Source organism: Lagenorhynchus albirostris, chromosome 3, assembly GCF_949774975.1.
Source record: "Lagenorhynchus albirostris chromosome 3, mLagAlb1.1, whole genome shotgun sequence".
In the NCBI taxonomy this organism is placed as follows: domain Eukaryota; kingdom Metazoa; phylum Chordata; class Mammalia; order Artiodactyla; family Delphinidae; genus Lagenorhynchus; species Lagenorhynchus albirostris.
Window position 1 is genome coordinate 161868449 of NC_083097.1, and position 19845 is coordinate 161888293.

General features: G+C 56.0%; 2 protein-coding genes and 1 long non-coding RNA gene across 6 annotated transcripts in view; 2 read left to right on the forward strand and 1 right to left on the reverse strand.

Moving 5' to 3' along the window:
* Window positions 1-1158: 1158 nt before the first annotated feature.
* Window positions 1159-4099, reverse strand: STX10 (syntaxin 10). Of its 3 annotated transcripts, none has more exons than XM_060144978.1 (8): window positions 3870-4099; window positions 3460-3629; window positions 3195-3289; window positions 3056-3118; window positions 2015-2122; window positions 1817-1919; window positions 1621-1715; window positions 1159-1543 (listed from the first exon to the last, which is right to left on the reverse strand). In XM_060144978.1, exons 1-7 carry the CDS (start codon window positions 3902-3904, stop codon window positions 1627-1629), a joined length of 663 nt encoding a protein of 220 aa, XP_060000961.1. In that variant the 5' UTR covers window positions 3905-4099; the 3' UTR covers window positions 1159-1543; window positions 1621-1626. The 3 variants fall into 3 exon arrangements, with proteins under 3 accessions (XP_060000961.1, XP_060000959.1, XP_060000960.1); XM_060144976.1 differs by having other exon boundaries at window positions 1813-1919; window positions 3870-4093; XM_060144977.1 differs by lacking the exon at window positions 3056-3118 and having other exon boundaries at window positions 1813-1919; window positions 3870-4094.
* Window positions 4100-5238: 1139 nt separating this feature from the next.
* IER2 (immediate early response 2) lies at window positions 5239-8684 on the forward strand. Its single transcript, XM_060144979.1, has one exon. It carries the CDS (start codon window positions 7040-7042, stop codon window positions 7709-7711), a length of 672 nt encoding a protein of 223 aa, XP_060000962.1. The 5' UTR covers window positions 5239-7039; the 3' UTR covers window positions 7712-8684.
* Window positions 8685-13794: 5110 nt separating this feature from the next.
* LOC132517568 (uncharacterized) overlaps window positions 13795-19845 on the forward strand; it is a 23232-nt gene continuing 17181 nt past the window's right edge. The window contains exon 1 of one of the 2 annotated variants that reach the window (XR_009539768.1): window positions 13795-13855. This is a non-coding gene — a long non-coding RNA (uncharacterized LOC132517568). The remainder of the gene's footprint in view (window positions 13856-19845) is intronic. The other variant, XR_009539767.1, reaches the window with a different exon arrangement.

Here is a 19845-nt window from a genome sequence, read left to right on the forward strand (position 1 = left end):
ATGATTGGAGGGGGCTCCAGACTTCCTTGGGGCAGATGATTGAGGGTGACTCAATTCACAGGGTGACTTGGGCATGCTTCAGTAAGACCAGCCCCCTCTGGAGTCCTGAAGCCCAGCTTCAACCAACAGAAAGCAGGGGTTTGGGGGAGCCAACAGCAGCATCAACAAAAATCCTCAGGTGACTCTGGTCCAGAGTCACTTCAAGTAACAGGAAGTCTGCCTGTCTTAACATGTAGGCAAGCCCAGGTAGGTGGAAACACTGTCAGACTCCCAGAAGCACATCTTTTTAACCCCAGGAAGACTTAGAACCAAGTGTAGAATGGATCAAGACAACCTGAACCACAGCATTAGTGGTAGTGGTTTTGCATTTAAAAAATAAGTGTGTGTGTGTGTGGGGGAGAGCAGAATTCCCTGGCGGTCCAGTGGTTAGGACTCTACGCTTCCACTGCAGGGGGCCTGGGTTCGATCCCTGATCGGGGAATTAAGATCCCAAAAGCCACATCGTGCGACCAAAAAAAAATAATCTGAACATATTTGGTTCTCTTTGACAAATCAGCCTAATGGAATGACAGACATCCTTGTAAGAGCACTTTACAATGTATAAATGAGCGACTGAGAAGGGTGGGCCTGATGCCTGATTACATAATGCTCAAGGTGGAAACATCTAAGACAATAAGTTAAGATTCACAGCACTTACAAGTTTACCTGGCTTATAGGAATCATTTCTCCTACTCAGGAAGGCTCTATGGCAAAGCCCTTAAATTGACAAATGCTTTCTTGTTAGAGTGACCAGGTGTATGAGGGAGCCTAGTGGTACTCAGAGGCCCCTCGGAAGTGACAGCTCAGTTCCACAGCTAAGGGACTCACCTACCTACCTTAGACAAAGAACAAGCAAAAGACGTTTAGGCTGAACTCCAAAAGCTCAAGAAGAATCAGTGTTTGGAATTTCGATGGTAATAAAATTATCCATCATGAAATCCAAGAAATAAACCAGAACAGTCTTTTCTGCACCAAATATCAACCATTGAAATCCTTAACACACACATGCACACACATGCACACTTGGCCCCAGCGTGTGCAAGCAGGGGGCTTAGAACAGGAGCTCCCATTCAGGGACAGCCACAAGTTCAGATCGACACATCATACGATACAAATGTATATAACAAAGGCTGGGATTTTATTTCCAAGTTGACACATGTAGAAGGCACACGGGCAAAGCGATGGCTTTGGGGCACGGGAAGGAGAGATGGGGAGGGGCGTGTCTGAGGTCCCCCTACCTCCACCACCCCCTAAGCGCACTTGAGACAGAACCAGTGGTGGGGGCTCCCACCCAGGGCCATGAGGGTCCTACTGGCTCTGGATGAAGCCTTGGGACAGCTTCCCAGGCATGATCCCCCTCCTCCCAGGGGGCAAGGCTCTGCTGAGCCCCCCAGCTGGAGGGACCAGCTTCCTGGGGAGGACCAGGATCAGAGAGAGAAGAACAGGATGAGGGCCAGGAGAAGCACCCCCAGCAGCACCACAATGGCACACCACTGTCGGCGGTCTGGGAGCAAGAGGGTCAGAGTTCACAGAGGGGAGGCAGCACCACCCACAACCCCCCCCCACCTCCACGGGACTCACCACTGGTCATGTGGGATACTTTGGCCATCTTCCTGAGGACCCCATCCATCCGGGACTGGGTGTGGTCCATCTCATGAGCAAAGGTGTCCAGCATACTGCCGAGATCAGGAGGTAATCAGCCCCTGGAGGGTCTGTGCACACCAGTGCAGCCGGCCAAGGGTTCCTGGCCCACCCCCGGGGTCCTGGCCTCACATGCCCTGCTCATTTAGCTCCTCCCCGACGCGGCCGGACATGTGTTTCAGAGCTTGGATACTCCCAGACACCATTTCCAGTTGTTGGTCCTGCTGGTCCATGATCAGCTGCAGGTTGGAGGGGTGGGAACTGCGGTCGGCAGGGAGCCCTGAGCTGCCTGAAGGCTCCTCCAGCCCAGGGGCCTCCAGCCACCCACACACACCTGCTGTGTGGCCTGCTGCTCTTCAATGTAGCGAGAGGTGGTTGAGACCACACTGGCGTCCAGCAAGTCGCTGGTTGACTTCAGGGTGGCTGGCTTGCCTGTCAGCATCTGTGGAGGCCAAGACCACAGGGTCAGGGAGGGTCGCCCACTCACGGCAGAGACAGACAAGGTTTGTGGCAAATTTAGATGGTGGTTTGTCAGGAAGGCAGTCTCTGGAGTGGGACGGCCTGGGTTCCTCAGAGCCACCACTTACTAGCAAGGTGACCCCGAGGCCATATCACTTGACTTCCCTGTGCCTCAGTTTCCTCATCTGTAAAATGGGGAGAGCTATAATTCCTGTTTCCTGAGGATGGAATAAGGATTTAATGAATTAATCCAGGGAGAACACTTATTATCCTATAAACACATGTATTTAAGAATTGAACTTTAATACCCAAAGCAGCACACATGGAAGGCATGTGGACCCTGCTATAGGACTCCAAGCTGCTGCAGACCTCAGCCCTCCACCCTCCCAGACCCCATGTGGGTTTAATGGGTGAGGCTGCTGTTTACAACATGCAAGAACGAACACACAACACAGAGGGAAAAGGTGTACAGACAGAGGCAGCAGAGAAACTCCGCACAAAAGGCATGAGTGGGTACACACGTGGGGCACGCACACCCACAGAGGAAAATGGTGTGCGTGCACAAGGCAGGTGGGGATCCACTCAGAGGTCAAGTTCAGAGAGGTCAAGTGCATACACAGATTAAAAAGGTAAGCATCAAATCCTGAAAACAGTAACACAGAGAGCTAAAAAAAAAAAAAAAGAAAGGAGATAGGCCACCCCCCCCCCACAGGAAACCAGTATAGACCCACAGGAGAAGGCAGAAGAGATTATACACACAGAAGGAGCTCACATCCAGAAAGAGCAGGCGGGTAGACAGCATGGAGACAACTGTGCACAGAGAAGATGAGCACTGACACAGAGGGTGGCTTGCACTCCAAGGGGAGGGTCACCCCGAGAGACAGGGGGTGAGGATACTGGGTCGGGATGCCTTTACCTCTCTATTATTCCTCTCCATGAAGGCTATGGCTGCGGGGCTGACCATATGGTCCTTCATTTCCTAGGGGTAAGGACAGCATCAGAGAGTAATGATACCCTAACCTCCCTACCCTCACCCCACTGGAAACTCTCTTCACCTGGACTGCTTCCCGCATCCTCTCCACAAACACCTTTCTCTCCTGCAGGTCTCCGGCTGGGAGCTTGAACTTGCCTGGGTTGGCTTCCACTATGCGTAAGCCGCGAGTCAAGAGTCAAGGCCAGAGCCCGACAGAACGCCCTCCTCTGCCTCAAAGCCCTCAAACACCTCCTAGGTGTCCAGTCTCCCCGAGGGCTGGCTCCCACGGCCCACTGCCACTTCAATGGGCTCTCCCATGCCGCCCTCCAACCCCCCCCCCAGGATATCGATGGTCTCCTCCAGGTCCTCGAGGTCCCACTCGATGCTGCGCAGGCCATTCCGCAGCTCATTGGTCGTCCAGTCCAGCTCCTCGCGTCCGACCGCCGCGCCCTCATGCAGAAGCTCACACCACCGCTGATAAAGCCCGCGGGCCGTGTTCACCGCCTTCTGCACCTCGCTGCGGGCAGGGGCACAGCGGGCGCGGCTGGGGGCAGGCGGTCCTCCCTCCCACCACTGCGCCCCCAAACGAGCTAGGGACTCAGGAGACCCTCATATCCCACTGCGTACCCCTCCCACACGGCCACGGGGCGATCCCGACGGCGGTGCCCAGAATGCCTGACATGCTCCGTATGGCACGCGGGCACTGGCTGGCAGGGGGACAGCACACCCTCTGTCCTCCCCCATCGCTGTCACTCACCCTCGGACTACAAAAAACGGATCTTCGAGCGACATGTCACGCCCCTCACCCGCCCGAAGCCAAGCCCCCTCCCCTCTCGGCCTGGGAAGCTGGTTCCCTCCAAGAGGTGCAAAACGAGCCGTCACCCCCGCCCCCGTCACGTGACCACTGCCATCATTGAGAGCTGGGCCGCCAGGAGAGAAAGAGAGGCCTTGGCAGCCCGAAGTGCGGAAACATCCGCTCTCTCTTTCGCCATCTTGGTTGTGGGCAGAGACGGCTTCCTGTCTGCACGTACCGCCCCTTCGCGTCCTGGTCCCCGGAGGTGTCCTAGTTCCGTCTGGCTGGGTTCGACTCAGAGCTCCAAATCCCTCGGTTCGAGACCCAACCTCTCGGATTGTTGCTGCGCAACCTGTTTCCCTTCCGGGCAATGTAAATAATAATAGTCTCCTTTAAATCAGGAGAGATTATGGCTGGGGAAGGGGCTCATTCAATTTGTAGATCATCTTCATGGGCTCCCTGAGCCTGCACCTAGATCCAGTCCTAGGAGATGGGAGATGAGAGATGGTCCCAGCCCAGGGTCGGGAGTGGCAGGTTTGGTAAGGAGTATTGGGAGAGGTGGTATCCCCACCTTCCCGCGGGGTCAGGGTGAAGTGTGGGGAGTTCTGCTGGACTCTCTCCTCCTCTTTTTTCCTGCGGAGGAGGGACGCCTCGAGATCGCCCTAGGGCGGGTTGGCCGCGAGTGGGGGCCCGGAGATGCTTCTGGGGGGTGAGGTCTTTCTGGGTGCGAGCCTGGGGGTGCGGGAGTGGGTGTGGTGGTGGCTCTGAGGATGATCTGCAGGGAAATCCTCTGCTTGTGAGGAGGGGTCAGGAATGTCTGGAGAGGGACTCATAGGGTCGCCACCTGTGTGACAGAGCCCTTCTGTGTAGGGTCTCCGGGAAAGTACTTTTTTTATGGGGGCGGGAGGCAGCTGTCGGCTGAGTGGGGTCCTGATCTCTGGAGCGGGATGTCTGAAGAAGTCCTCGGAGGGTCGCCCCTGTTGTGTGTCAGATAGCGTCTGGGCTGGGGATGTCATTGTGGAGTTTCGTTGGGGGGGGAGGATGGGGGTGTCCTCAGCAGGTTGCCGTAATATGTGGCAGGATCGCTGAATGGGGACAGTTTTGGGAGAAGTCTTTTAGAAGAGAGAATAATTGTTGTTTTCATGTGCCGGGGTTGGGAGTGGGGGACATGAGCATGCTCCAAATGTGAACGAGAAGAGCAATTTTTTGGCGGAGGGGCAGGAATACATGAGAGGGGGCCTGGCAGGGTGTCCATGGGGGGAGGGGCGGGACAGGAATGTAGTGGTCCTCAGGGAGTAGCTGCTTGTGTTGGCAAGGTCTTTGTGTAGGTCTCTGGGAGATGGCGTCAGTGTGAGCCCTGAGGTGGCCCCTACCTGCCGGCAGGGGGCTTTCCGGAGGGGCGTCACACCTTCCTGGACTCCGGAGGAAAGGAAGCGAAAGTTTCTTCTCGCTCTCTGCGGGCCCCCCCTGGACGCCGCTCCTGAAACCGGGGGCTCCAGCCAGCTCTAGCGGCTGGGAGAGGGAGAGCGGAGGGGGCCTGCCAGGAGGGTAAGGCACCACCCACGCCCGCCCGCTGGCCCGGAAAAAGCCGGCTGATGTCTTGTATAGAGATCCTGGCCCCAGTCCTTATATGGGCAGCCGGAAGCGGCTAGCGCGCATGCCCTACGTCATTACTTCCAAATATAGTTGTGGAAGTCTGGCGGATCTAGTGGCGGGAAGGTTCGCGCACCGGTGCGGGGGTGTGTGTGTGTGTGTGTGTGTGTGGCGGGGGAAGCCTCCCCTTAAAGGGCCCGCACCACGAGTGAATGGAGCTGTTCGAACAATTCTGCATTTTCTGAGGAACTGGAATTAGGTTTTCTTGGAACTGTAGTGCGTAGCGGAAGGTGGGGCCGATGTTTTCTATCTATCTGCTCTATCAATGCGTGGCTCAGTTTCTAGGTCCTATTCCAACTCCGCCTCCCGGGAAGCAGAGGCGGAGAACGTCTGCGTCGTTTGGGGGACCGCAGCCACATGTTCACTCGGGCTGTGTTGCGGCCGGGTCCTCCGCCTTACGAGCTCCACGCCCATCGTGGATTTCATGCCGACGGAACCTGGGGTGGCGGAGGGGGGATGCTCAAAGAGGAGCGCAGAGATGGAAGCCTGGGCTGCGCTTGTGTCTGCAGACGTCCGCCGCCCGTGTAGTGGGCAACTTTGACCTAGAGCCAGCCAGCGTGTCCCGCTTTCTTAACTGCTTCCAAACGAGGGGAGTGACGGGGGCTGGCGGACGCTGGAGAGACAGGAGAGCTTCAGGTTCCAGTGGTCCCCTTTCACCGCCGTGGCTCATTTATTCGTTTAGCAAATATTGGACGAGTCATTCTGCCTCGGTTTCCTCACCTGAAGAAATAAGATATAACTACCCTCCGCGGAGTGGAGGTGAGAGATCAATGAGATGTTTGTGAAAGGAAAGCCTTTAGCGCCTGGCACGTAGTAAGAGCTTAGTAAGTGTAAGCATCGTTATTGATTAAAAAAAACAAAAACAAGACATTAATTAGGCGCCTGGTAGATGCTAGGCACAGTTCCCACGGGGGATCAAACAAGACATTAATTAGGCGCCTGGTAGATGCTAGGCACAGTTCCCACGGGGGATGTATCAGTTAGAACCCAAGTCTTCCCGGGTGCGAAGGGAAACGTGCCGCCTACGACCCGCAGGGGTCTCCAGACGCAACCCGTGGGTGGACCCTGAGCCCCACCCACGGCGCCTGTCCCCTGGGCCCGCGCGCGGGTGCAGTGGGGGGCCCTGAAGAAGCAGACCACCCCGAGAGCTCAGCTTGGACTGGGGAACGCTCCTCCTCACACGAGTTCGGGTCCCTTTTCTTTGCTCGGTAAATTCCACCCTGTCGCTTTAAGGAGTCTTTCGCCTCAGAGCTGTGGAAAGCCCGGATGCGACTTTCTGATTGGGCGGGGCGTCTCAGTGACTTCACTTGAGGTACAAAAGGGCCCGGGTGGCGGGCGCCGGGGTAGAGCGTCCTGGCAGCGTCTCGGCGTGGGTTGACTTGTACAGAGAGGCGTGAACGAGCGCCTTGTCCAGTGTGCACCTGCCACCTGCCCTGCCCAGCCGCGTGTCCCCGCCGCCTTCGCCCCTCAGTCAAGCAGCTATGGAAGTGCAGAAGGAGGCGCAACGCATCATGACCCTGTCGGTGTGGAAGATGTACCATTCGCGCATGCAGCGCGGTGGCCTGCGGCTGCACCGGAGTCTGCAGCTGTCGCTGGTCATGCGCAGCGCCCGGGAGCTCTACCTCTCGGCCAAGGTGGAAGCCCAGGAGCCCGAGGTGCCCTTGCCGCCCGCCCGCTCCCCTGACCCTTGCCTGCACCCGCCGCGGGAAGCGGAAGCCGCAGCAGAGGTAGCGCCCTGCGACGGTGAGCAGCCCTCTCCGGAACCCATGGACACGCAGGAGACACCGAGAGCGGAGGAGACCCCTGCCCGCAATGCCCAGCGCCCCGCCAAAGTCAGCCGCAAGCGGCGGAGCTGCAGCCTGAGCGACGGTGGGGACGCTGCACTGGTCCCGAGTAAGAAAGCCCGCCTAGAAGAAGAGGAGGAGGAGGAAAGGGCCTCTTCGGACGTCCTTGATCGCCTGCAGTCCCCTCCAGCGCAAGCGGAGGGCGCATTCCCCAACCTGGCGCGTGTCCTGCAGAGGCGCTTCTCCGGCCTTCTGAACTGCAGCCCCGCCGCGCCCCCGACGGCGCCGCCGGCGTGCGAGGCGAAGCCGGCCTGCCGCCCGGCGGACAATATGCTGAACGTGCTGGTGCGGGCCGTGGTGGCCTTCTGAGGGTCCGTGAGCGGCGCTACCAGAGCCCAGAGCGCGGGCCGAACCGTCGGCCAGAGTGAGCAGACCCAAGGCGAGGCCCACCCCCGGGGGAGCGCCCGTGGAAACCGTGGAGAGGGGCAGCCGCCCTGGCTGCCGAGATGCCCTGAGAGGGACTCTACCCACGGGGTGCCGTCGCCACATGTGTGCAGCGGCGACACCAAGAAACCTGAGCCGGGGGCGCGGGCGTCTTCCCCCAGACCTGCCGCGCCCACAGGTGCTGTCTTAACGGACTGGGATATGGACCTTACGCTCTCCTTCTGGGACTTGGAGAAGGGAGCTTTGGTTCTTTAAACTCCTCAGGGTCGTACTTTATTTTTTACTGGGGGCTGTGCTGCCCTTTCAAGGTTTTTCAATAGTTGGTGTTTGCGTTTCCAACCTCAGAGAATTCCAGGCACTTCCCTTCCCCCTCCAGTGACATACTTGTGCAAGCGGTCATCGTTGCGTCATGGGCAGACGTGGGGAGCTTCCTGTTGTCTTGCGTGGGTGTGAGGCCTGGGAGGAGGATCTGGGGTGTGGACGCCCAGGGGAATGGGAGGAGGGCGGCCTGAGTCACTTCGCCTCCGCGTGGTGTGGGTTATTGCCCCGAGCCCCTACGCCTTCGGGGGCAGAGGGCAGATCACATTTCAGGTTAAAATTTTTCTCATCTGGTGTGTGAGAGGTGGGAATATGTTGACAGTCTCAAGCTTGAGCCTCCCTCAGACCTACAGACACAATCAACCCAGACGTTCCTGGTATGAATCACGGAAATGGGGGGAGGGGGTTGTTCAGAGCGCTGTAAAGCTGAGCTGGGATCAGTTGCTGGTGAGACTGGGCCAGTTTTGGGGGAGGGGGGTTCTGTTTACCTTTACTGTGGTGGATTCTGTTAACTCCATCTGTCTGGCCTTTTTGCTAGAAATGCCAGATAGGAAAATAAAGACCATATGAAGAAAAAGTCTGTGGAGCCCGTCTGGTTTTCTTCCCTGGTGGGGGAGGGGCAGGGTTAAGGGGTCAGGAGCTGGCTGGCGGCTTGCTGGGGCCCCAGAAACCGGTCTGACCGGCTACCACGTGGGCAGAGTGGGCGGGAAGGGGCCGGGCGCCTTTTCTTTGCCAGAGCACTGAGTGCTGATTGCCTGGTGCTCTGACCTTTCCTTAACCCTCTCACGTTTGGGGGTTCCTTGGACATTCTCCTGTATTTCTGGCTGGGTCAGAGTGCTTTCCGAGTTCAGACGTTTGGGGGATACTTTGGGTACTGTGCCCGCAGCAGAGTCGGGGGACCACACCTCCTTTGGAGACTTGAAGGATGTCTCCCAACAGTCCTCCCTCCCCCCCCCGCCCCGCTTGATTAACTGAATCAGCAGGGATCCCACAACTGGGGTGGAACTGAGGTGAGCTTTGGAGCACACTTTATGCCCAGTTCCAGTCCCTGGCGGTATAACTGTGGTTCAGGCTAGGAGGTGTGCTCCCAGCCTCAGTTTCCTCATCTGCAAAGTGGGCCTCAACAGCTTCCCTGCGAGGCTGTGGGTTTAGAAATTCCCGTGGGAGCGCTTGTTTGCTTTGGCCCCACCCCATCCCCAGGTTAGCCCCCCCAGAGAGGAGGAACCCCTCACAATTTCCCCAGTGCTGGTTTAGGAGAGCGTTTGTAGATGTTGCACTGGGACTGGGGGGTGGGGGGTGGGGGCTGTTGGGAGGACAAAGGAGCCGCAGGTGCGGGCGGTGAAGGCGGCGGGAGGCGCCGGGAAAGCTCCCGCCCCGCCTCCAGACGGCAGGCTCCGCCACGGCTAGCCTCCCGAGACCCGGGGGACCTGACCCCGAGGGTTGAGGGAGGAGGGCGCGGGGGAGGGGAGGCCCCGCCCCCGAATGCCCGCCCCTGGCTCCCCTCCTGCGTCGTTCACTCATCGCACTCCCTCCTCCCTGCCTCCCTCAGGGCCCCTCAGGGGAATCTCGCCTCCACCGCAGCCCGTTTCCCTCCCGGGAAATGTGAAAGACTTTAGTGCCGCCCACTCGGGGGACCGACCCACAGCTCCGCAGTGGGATGCTGGGGGACTGGAGCCCCACACCCCTCGCGGTAGCTCAATGCGTCCGCGTGGGGGCAACTCCCTCGAGAACCTGGCCCGGCCCCGGGAAGTCCCCGGCGGCTGGGGAGGGGCATCACTGCGCATCCTGTCGCAGGAACCGCCGGGCGCTTCCTTCCACGGGAAGCTGCTTGGCCGACCCCCGCCCCCGCCCGGGCCGCTTGGGGGTTTCCGGTACTCGGTCACTGGGGGCTGAGGGCTGGAGGTGATACTGTGGGAGACAGGCCAAGTGCCCCTCACATACATCCGCTTAACGTATACCCTTCCCCAAGACCCCATTTCACCCATCAGAAGAGACAAAATTGAAAATTTGTCACAACAGTCGACACTGATGAGCCATGGACTTTCCACGCCATTACATGGCATTGGGTTATTGGGACAAGCCCTCTGGGGAATAATCGATTGGACAATAGCTGTGAAAACTAAAACTGTCACAGATCTCATAGCCCGTGGATCCCCACGGAACCTCAGGCCTGGAAAAAGAGGTTCCAGAAGGTATTCACTACAGCATTGTCCAAAATTGGCACAAATTGGGGACTTCCCTGGTGGCGCAGTGGTTAAGAATCCTCCTGCCAATGCAGGGGACATGAGTTCGAGCCCTGGTCCAGAAAGATCCCACATGCCGCGGAGCCACTAAGCCCATTGCTACAACTACTGAGCCTGCACTCTAGAGCCTGTGAGCCACAACTACTGAGCCCGCGAGCCACAACTACTGAAGCCTGCGTGCCTAGAGCCCGTGCTCTGCCACAAGAGAAAGCACCACAATGAGAAGGCTGCTGACCGCAACTAGAGAAAGCCCGCTCGCAGCAATGAAGAACCAACACAGCCAAAAATAAATAAATTTATAAAAAAGCACATACAGCAGATATTCACTACTATATATAAAATAAACAGCAAGGACCTACTGTATGGCACAGGAAACTATATTCATATCTTGTAATAACCTATAATGGAAAATAATTTGAAAAAGAATATATATCTAGGGACTTCCCTGGCGGTCCAGTGGTTAAGACTTCGCCTTCCAATTCAGGGGATGTGGGTTCGATCCCTGGTTGGAGAGCTAAGATCCCACATGCCTCAGGGCCAAAAAACCCCCCATAAAACAGAAGAAATATTGTAACAAATTCAATAAAGACTTAAAAAAAAAGGTCCATCTATCTATGTCTATATATATCTCTGAATCACTTTGCTGTACACCTGAAACAAACACAACATGGTAAATCAACTACAATTTAAAAAAAAGTTGTTTGTTTTGAAAAAAATAATAAAAGCACATACAGCAATACAAGTACATGTATATGTATGGGAAAGTGTGTACAGACACTGTGCTAAGCCCAGAGAGCTGGAAGAATGGTTCCTCACCCAGTAGCTCAATGTGAACGAGAGCTCCCCTCCCAGCTTGAGTCTGGTCTAATGCTAATGATTTGACAGGGTTGATTCTTCCTGCTTTCAGGCCCCCACACTCACACTCCCACCTCACCTGTGGTTCCTGCCTCAGGCCCTGGGTCCATCTCTGTCTATACTCACCCTTAGGTAGGCTTATTCAGTCTTAAGGCCCTAACTGCTACCTCTATGCTGACTCCCAAATTTTGCTCTCCATCCTGGACCTCCCCCCAACCTCCAGACTTGTCTGGCCAAGTCCTCTCTCTCTGTCTCCCCTTGAGGCTCTAAGGTATTCCAAACCTAGCAGGACCTAAAGAGGATTCTTGCTGCTTCCTGCCAGCCTTTCACCGGAGGAGGAATCTTCCTTGACTTCCCTTTTCTCCTTCCTTCATACCCTGTCCAGTCGCAGGTGCTGTCAACTTGACTATTCATCCCACTCCAAGCTTTTCCCCATCCTCATGGCTCCCACCTTGCTGTGAGCTGCCTTCACCTCTCACCTGGGTGAGGGCAGTGGCTTCCTCCCTGCCCTTGACGCCCACAGTCTATTCTATGCAGCAGCTGCACTGATCTTATAAAAATGCAAACGGGATCATTTCACTATCCCAGCTTTCCTCTGCTTCATCTACACTGGCCTCCTTTTTGCTTGGAGAACAGGACAGGTGTGTTCCAACCCCAGGACCTTTGCGCCTGCTGTTCCTTCTGCCTGCACTGCTCTTCTCCCAGATATCCACAAGTCCATCCTCACTTTCTGCTGAAATGTCACCTCCCTGGGGAGGCCTTCTTTGGCTACCTGATCTAAAATAGCACCCCACTCTGCTACCTACCCCTTTACCCTGTTCAGCCTTCTTTAGAGCACTGCTCACCTCCTGAAAGGATATATTTAAGTTCTATTTAGCATCCATGGCCCCATATAAATGTCAATTCCATGAATGCCCAGCCCAGTCCTGGGTAAGTGAATGAGGTTGGCTGGGGTAAGCAGGTGCTAAATGCTTAATATTTATTATCTCATTAATCAGTGGCTTCCCATGGCTCTTAGAATTGAATTTCCCAAACTTCAGACAGTCAAGGGTCAGGATTTTTGTCATATCTGCTTAACAACAGTACTATTATTTAAGTAATATATATTTTAAACTTAACCCACTTGTCAATCACTCACCATACTCAGAAGGTAAGTGTATAAAAGTTACAATGAAAATGAAACACTGTCATAAGACCCTGCTGAAACAGTAGCCAATGTTAGGTTCCAGACAGCTTCCTTTGTTACAAAGGAAGATTAGAAAGGTTAAAGACACATTATTGCCAAAGACAATCCTTAGACTAGCTGAAAAGGGAGAGACTCTGAGGGATTCGTTACATTATTTAAATAACATTGAATCACTTTGCCCACTGTCCCAGAGTTAGGAAAATTCTGCTTCTGGAAGAGGGACAAAACCCCTACGACTGTCTGAAAGACTCTGCTTGATCTGTGCCCAGCCCATCTCTGGCTAATCTTGCATCATTCTCTGGCCACACTGATCTGCTTTTTGTTCCTTATATTTCCACACTCTTTCCAGCCACAGGGCCTTTGTATATGCTATTATCTGCTAAGAGTCTTTTCTCTTCCCTATTTACCTAGTTAAGTCAGCTTAGCTCAAGGGCAAATCATCAGGGAACTTACCTTTCTGCCCTCCGTTTTAGCCTAAGACCCCTATATTTATTGCTGTTCTGATCAGGAACTACTTTGTAGTAGTAATAGTAGTGGTAGTGGTAGTGGTGGTAGCAGTAGTATTTATCACAACTGCAATGTTACATTTCTTTCTGGGTCTGTCTCCTCTTCTAGCTTGTGGCCTCCATCAGGGCAGAGATGAATCTAGTAGATGCTTACTAAGTGTTTTTTGTGAGTGAATGATGCATTTGCTACTTTCCTTTGAGGTCCGTCCTTTTAATGTCCACTTTTCACAGACTGGGAAACCGAGGTCCAGAGAGGATTGTCCTGCAGGAGAGCAAATACGGGACAGGTCTAGTGGTGTTCCCGCCCCCCCACCATCCAGATATTCGCTCACCACGCCCACCCCCACCCCCGCCTCCTCCACTGTGTGGGACCCAAGGAACAGATGCCCCAGTTCGGACTCCGCTGAGCTGCGAAAGGGCCGGTCCACAGGTCGAGACCAGCCCAGAAGCGGCTCCCAGACCGGCTTACCCGGTTCCAGGAACCTGAGAGACGTCCACCCGCCCGCGGCGGTAAAACGCAGGCCTCGTCCAGATTGCTAGTGGCGCGGGGCGGGGACTTGATCTAGGCTGGGAAATTTAAGTCCGAGGCTGGGCCCTCTGGGTGGGTAACGTAGCCAGGGCGCGGGGCGGGGTTATCTGGGTGTCAATCACAGACGGGGGCGGGATATGCAAATTTACCCGCTTTGCACTCCTTTCTGGGCCCCGCCCCCGCGCGCTGCACCGAGCTAAGTACTTCCTAGAGCTCCAGGTGTTGGTCTGTGACCCCGGCTCCGCCCCCTCGCCCCCAAACTGGTCCCTTCCGGATTCCGCCCAGACCTTCGGCGCTTGCCTCCCCCTCCCGCCCCAGCGCGCCCTGCGGTTGTAGGGGCGGGGTTTAGGTGCGGGGCGGGGTTTAGGCGCCGAGCAGGAAGGCAGAGGTCGAGCAGGGGGTTCCTGGGGCTGGGCGTCGGCTCGGAATCAGGTAAATGGCATAGAAAAGCTGAAGGGAAATGGGGGTTGCCAGAGTTTGAGGCTCACGCTACCCGTCCTTGGCGTGGGGGCTACTGAACCCCTCCCCCCATGTATGTTTAGGGGAGCCCAGAACCCCACACCGGTGTCTAGGGGAGCCCAGAACCTCCACAGCAGTGTGTAGTGGAGCTCAGATCCGCACACCTGTGTTCGGGGGAGCCCAGACCTTCCCCACCTGTGTCCGGGACTGCTCTCACTAGGGTATTTCATATCTGTTTTCTGAGGCTCAGCCTAGAGGGGTGTTTTGCCCACCTGTGTCCGGGGAGCTAAGGTCACCCCAAATTTGTGTCCAGGAGAGCTGAGCCTAGGGCCTAAGGCCCTCCACCTTATGTCCAGGCCCGAACCCTCTCCAAGGCCAGCTCCCTGCCTGCCCCTTTCTTGCAGCCCCTCTCAGCAGAAATTCCCCTGGGTCCCTACCTCGCCGCCCCTCCCTGCCCTTTTAGTTCTCGCTGCCTTCCAGCCTCCTGGCCCAATCGGCTTCAGATCAGCGCCCCCTCCCCAGCACATTGTTGATTCTCACTTAAGTTATCTCAGCGTTCAGTCTCGCCACCCTCCCTCCTGTACCTAGGTAGCTACCCGGGGGCCCCCTGGGGTCCTGCCTTCTCCGCCCACCCCCACTGGCACCAATTAATTTCCCCCTCAATCTGTCCACTCACATCTGGTTGCCAGCTGCTCACCCTCACCCTGCTTGCCCCCCAGGGTCTCCCAGGGAATTGCTCGCAGCTCTCTGACTCCTTTGGCCCCCCAAATCCAGGCCACCCCGCCAAAGCACAGCACACCCCCCCCAGCCCCCCGCAATCCGAGTCTGCTAATCAGAAAAAGCCGGCGGTTAGTGCCTGCAAGAGAGATCTGAAATCAGACGGAGGAGGGGTGCGGTGTGAAACTTTCTAACCCAGAGATGCTGGGGGTGGGAGGGGTGGGGGGCAAATGGGTGGAGGGAGGCAGAAGCTTAAGTTGTACTTAAAGAATTGAGATCAAAGCCTTCCGGCTTCCAGATGGGGACTGTGGGGGAGGGCTGCACCATCCCCCCGCCAGGGGCGGATGAGGCTGAGCCCCCCTTCCTCGGAAACCCCCCGAGACTCTGCGGTGACAGCTGTGCCCCAGCCCGCGCCCGGCGGGTTTCCTTTTCCTGTGCTGGCTCTCCTGACTGGCTGGCCTGCAGTATGGCGACACCGGCCCGGCCCTTTTGAAGGAGCTCCCTGGAGGGTCTTCCTGGACGAGGGGGAGGGGGCCAGCTGGAGAACAATGGGCTTCTGTGGCTGCAGGACGCCAGGCACTTCCTGTTAACTCTTCACTCGGGGCCCAGCTGCAGAGGGGGGAGCAAGGCGAGGGGAATGACAAAACCAGCAAATGCACAGCTTTTTCTCTTGTTCCACGACTTGTTTGTGAAAGTACCTGGAAATGGTGAGATGAATGCAGACCTTGTCCTCCTCAATGGAGTCACAGGGCCTGTTTCTTTTCCCCTCTGTTGCTGAGGGTTGTACCATCAGGGGACGGGGCATGGCTAGAAATCCCGGGATCTCTGGGGCTGGGCTGGGCTGGGCCGGGCAGGGGACTCAGGTGTCCCAGGTGAGTCCAAAGTACAGCTATGTTTGCCAAGCACGGTTGATCTAACTGTCCTGCCGGGCGAGCTGGAGGTTGCGCTCCCCCTGAGCCATTCCCTTGGTAGTCTGGGCCTCAGTTTCCCTCAATTTGGGAAGTTCTCCCAAGGGATTGACCAGAGCACAGGGTGGTCCTAGGGGGCCAGGGTGCGCTGAGCGGGGAGTCTTGGAAATGCTCTGCTCTTCCTTGGAGCCCTGGAAAGACATGTTGGGGAATTAGCCGCTGTGTTAATTGAGGCTTCGTGCAAAGTCCTGTGTGTTTACAGAGCTAACCTGAGAAGCACCCTCAGAAGACTCTGTGAGACTCTGAAGGGCCCCTGAAGACTCAGCATTCAACCCCAGGGGCTGCCGGTTAGAGACCAGATCACATGCCCTGTTCTTAGAAGAGACAGTGTATTTATACTTACTGCCAGCCAGGTGCTTTGCTGGGCTCGTTCCACATATTCACTTAGTTAACCCCGCCCCAAGCCTGGGTCAGAATTAAAGTAGGCGCTTTCACTAGCACCATTTTACGGATGAGGGAGTTGAGGCACAGAGAAGACATGTCTACTAAAACAAAGTCCATTGTTTTTCTTTCTCTCCTGGATTTGGGGGCAGAGGATGGGGTGGGTGGGTAGCGATCTTTCTCCAGACCAGTGGACTTTTGCTTGTGTATACCCAGCACCTTATCATAGATAAGGAAAGAGCTCAGGGTGGTGAGATCCATGGTCCAGGTCCTCTGGCCACCACCGGGCGTCCTTTTCTCTCGTGCATCCTGGGCTAGCCACCCACTAGCTTCGCCCACCAGCTTCCTCCTTCAGCGTTTGCAGACCCACTTGCTGGGTGATTCTGTACTGTCTTTTCTCCTGTTTCCTCTGGTGAAAACATCCCCAGAGGCCAATCTGTGCGTGCTCAGCCCAGGGGCTTGATGAGGACAAAGTTGGGTTTGGGTTTTAGTTTTTGTTGCTTTTTGTTTTGGGTGATCATTATTAACTGAGCAAATCCAAACCGCCCACACTGCTAGACCAGAAAGGCTGCTGCTGGGCCCCCTTGCAGGTGTCTGGAACAAGAAATGGCTCACTGCTTCACCCTTTAGACCCGGGGGTGGGGCGAGGGAAGGCCGGGAGGGCCATCAGAGGCCACCTGTCACGTTAGGGGTGTGTTAGAGGCCGCAGGAGTCTGGGCCTCAGCCCATGGGCCCCAGGCCAGCCCACTGCCAACCAGCCTCCACCTGAGTACCGCCCCTCCCACCCCGCCTCCACCGCCACTCTGCTCCCCTGCTGTGGCCCGCCCTTCCGGAATGAAACTTGTCCTGGCTTGGAGCCACCAGGAAGGCCAAAGCAAGCCTGCAATTACTGCCGGGGCCCTGCCGGCTGTGGCTCGGAGGCTCAGCATGGGGCGGGGGTGGAGCTCCTCCCCGTCGGGCCGTGTGCCTGGAGTGGTGGTTCGAGTCTGCAGCTTCTACCCCCAGGTAGTCCCCTGCTGGCTTCTGGCTACCCAGGGATATTGTCTTGTAAACAGATACTCGGATTTTCAAAGTACCCTCCTGTTGTTTGGGACAAGGCATTACCTTCCGAGAGGGGTGGGTATGAAACCAGTTCCTTTTTTTTTTTTCCATGCCCTGGGGCTTGCTGGATCCTAGTTCCCCGACCAGGGATCGAACCCGTGCCCCCTGCAGTGGAAGCACGGAGTCCTAACCACTGGCCTGCCAGGGAATTCCCTCTGAGGGAGAAACTGAGGCTGTGAGAAGGGGCTTACCCCAGGATCTCCAGAACCTTCCTTTTAGGAAGGGGGGCTTCCCCTCTCCTGGCTTTGCGTCTCTGGCTGCTGCTGCGGAGATGAGGCTACGGAGGAGGGAATGTGCAAGAGAGGGCCTCTGGGGACTGCAGTCAGCGGGCACTAATGTGTCTGTCTCTGCAGCCTGGGCGTCCTTCTGTCTCCCGTGACCCCCCTCCCTTATCCCCAGGCTTGTCCCTTTTTCTCACGACTTTCTGGACATCTGTGGGCGGTGCATACTTGTTGCCCAATCTCCCAGTGATTCCACTGTGACTAAAGCCAGCTCTGTCCCTGGAGGCTGGAACCAGGGTGCACCCCCAGGGCCACATGTCCCAAGCTTGGACCTGGGTTTCTGGTCAGACTGGGCGAGTGGGCAGGCAGGCTGGGTCTTCTCGGCTCTGGGAAATTCTCTGCCCACCCTCTGAATGGCCCAGGTTCCCTCTGATTGTCCTGGATTACCCTAGTGTACCTGTCCCTGCTCTTGGTGAATCTCCCTCCTTGCAGCTACCCTATATGTTCTAGAAAGCTAGGGAAGGATCCTCAGAACCATCGTCCTGCCAGCCACCCACCAGATGGGCCAGGTCTCAGGCATGCTCCCTGCTCTGTGCTCAAGGCCAGCATGATTCTTCCCCCAAACCTTCTCCAATTCATATCGCAACAGAGCCCGTCCTGTCCCGTTGCCATGGCATCTGTGGTACCCAGAAGCCAGATGGTCTTATGTTCCCTAATGCCCCTTCCAGGCTCAGGCACTTCTGAGCTCTGTGAGAGTTTACTCTGTACCCCTAAATCCCCCCCACCACACCGAGGCTGTGTGCCCCAGTAGTCTCCCCCCATGACTCTGAGATAGGCAGTGATAGCACTTGTCTGAATTTCGGATTTGAACTGGGGTCTGTGGGAGCCTTGGAGCCTAAGGTCTTAAGAATGACAATCATCATAGCAGCTGTTGCTTCCTAGTGAGGCACTTTACCTATGGAGTCCTCACCGCAAAGATTTATTACCTTATCCTCATTTCACATTGTTGAAACTGAGGCCCAGGGAGGCTGGATAGCTTGCCTGCTCTATATAGTCTTTACAGCGAAAAAGTGCCAGTTTCTTTTTTTTTTGTTTTTTGGTTTTTTACGGTACGCGGGCCTCTCACTGTTGTGGCCTCTCCCGCTGCGGAGCACAGGCTCCGGACGCGCATGCTCAGCGGCCATGGCTCACGGGCGCAGCCGCTCCGCGGCATGTGGGATCTTCCCGGACCGGGGCACGAACCCGTGTCCCCTGCATCGGCAGGCAGACTCTCAACCACTGCGCCACCAGGGAAGCCCAGTGCCAGTTTCTTGACTGTTGACATTTGGGGCTGGATCGTTCTCTGTTGGGGGTGGGAGCTCTGCCTTGTGCATCTCAGGATGTTGAGCTGCAGTCCTGGCCTCCATCCACTAGTGTTACCTGAAAACTGGGATCACCTCTAGGAGGGTGTCAAGGTAAAGATTGGGAGAAGGAAGGATTTATTATTTGCAGCAGGTAAGGAGAATACCAGAGATCTTTCCTAAAGCAGTGTCTCTCTGAACAGCAAAACTGGGGAAGTTTTAAGTAAGGGTACGTGTATATTTAGGAAGGGGCTCGAGCAGAAGAGAATTCAACATAGAATTGGGGCAGAGGTAGATGGAGTCCAAGCTTTACTTGATTGAAGTCAGAAGGGTCAACAACATCATTCTGTCCTCCACCTGGGTTGGGGCCTTAGTTTCTGCAGAACTCAAAGACCTGTATCAGATTGTTATGTATATCCCTTCAGGAGGAGCTAGGTCTCTATTTTATTGCTGAAATATTGTTTCTTGACTACTTTTCCTGTGTTCCTGCATTCCCTCACTTCCCTTAAGGTCACTGATTACTGAGACCCGTTCAAGGGCAAGCGTGGTGGCCAGGCTTAGATCACAAAGTGGCTTAGGCCAGAAATGGCTTCACTTATGTCAAGAAAGCCATGTCTGGTTCTCTTTCTTTGGGGACCCCCTACCCTATCTACTTACGCAAGGTATCAGAGCGCCTCTTCCTACAGTCATGGCAACAAATAATGTCCTCAGATGTGGCTTTAATTTGGTGTGGGGTGTGGGGCAGCCTCACCACCTGCCTTTGACTGCCCTGACTCTCCACGTAGGTGCCCGCCTGAAAAATATCTGTGTGTGTGTGTGTGTGTGTGTCTTTTCCCCAAAACAGGCATGGAGTTCTGGGGATGGAGGTGATTGGTAGGTTCTGGCATCTTAGGGAGGGGTCAGTGGGGCTGTCATTCTAGGCCATGTCCCCTTTTCCTGGTGGGAGGCGTGCAGGTTCCCCAGGTCCTGGCAGGTGGAGACAGGCAGCCCTTTTCTTCCTTCCTGGTTCCCAGGGGTGGGTGATAGTGGCAGAGGCAACCCAGGAGCCAGAGGGTATGGGGAGCCACGACCTGGCCTCCGGATTTACTGGGCGGGTGCCCGGGTGTGTGCTCTGAGACCCAAGGGCCCTTGTGGGTGTGGAGGAAAAACCAGAGGCTAAAGTAGGTCTCCCCCACCTGCCTGCCTGCCACCCTTACATCCCACCCAGCCCTGGCTCCAGGCCAGCAACTGCCAGG

Excerpts from the sequence above, each read along its gene's own strand:
- STX10 (XM_060144976.1), bottom strand. The coding sequence starts at position 3,904 with ATGTCGCTCGAAGATCCGTTTTTTGTAGTCCGAGG. Across the intron at positions 3,630-3,869 it reads CCGTTTTTTGTAGTCCGAGG|CGAGGTGCAGAAGGCGGTGA; the intron begins GTGAGTGACAGC and ends CCCTGCCCGCAG. Across the intron at positions 3,119-3,194 it reads GGATGCGGGAAGCAGTCCAG|GAAATGAAGGACCATATGGT; the intron begins GTGAAGAGAGTT and ends CCTTACCCCTAG.
- IER2 (XM_060144979.1), top strand. The coding sequence starts at position 7,040 with ATGGAAGTGCAGAAGGAGGCGCAACGCATCATGACCCTGTCGGTGTGG.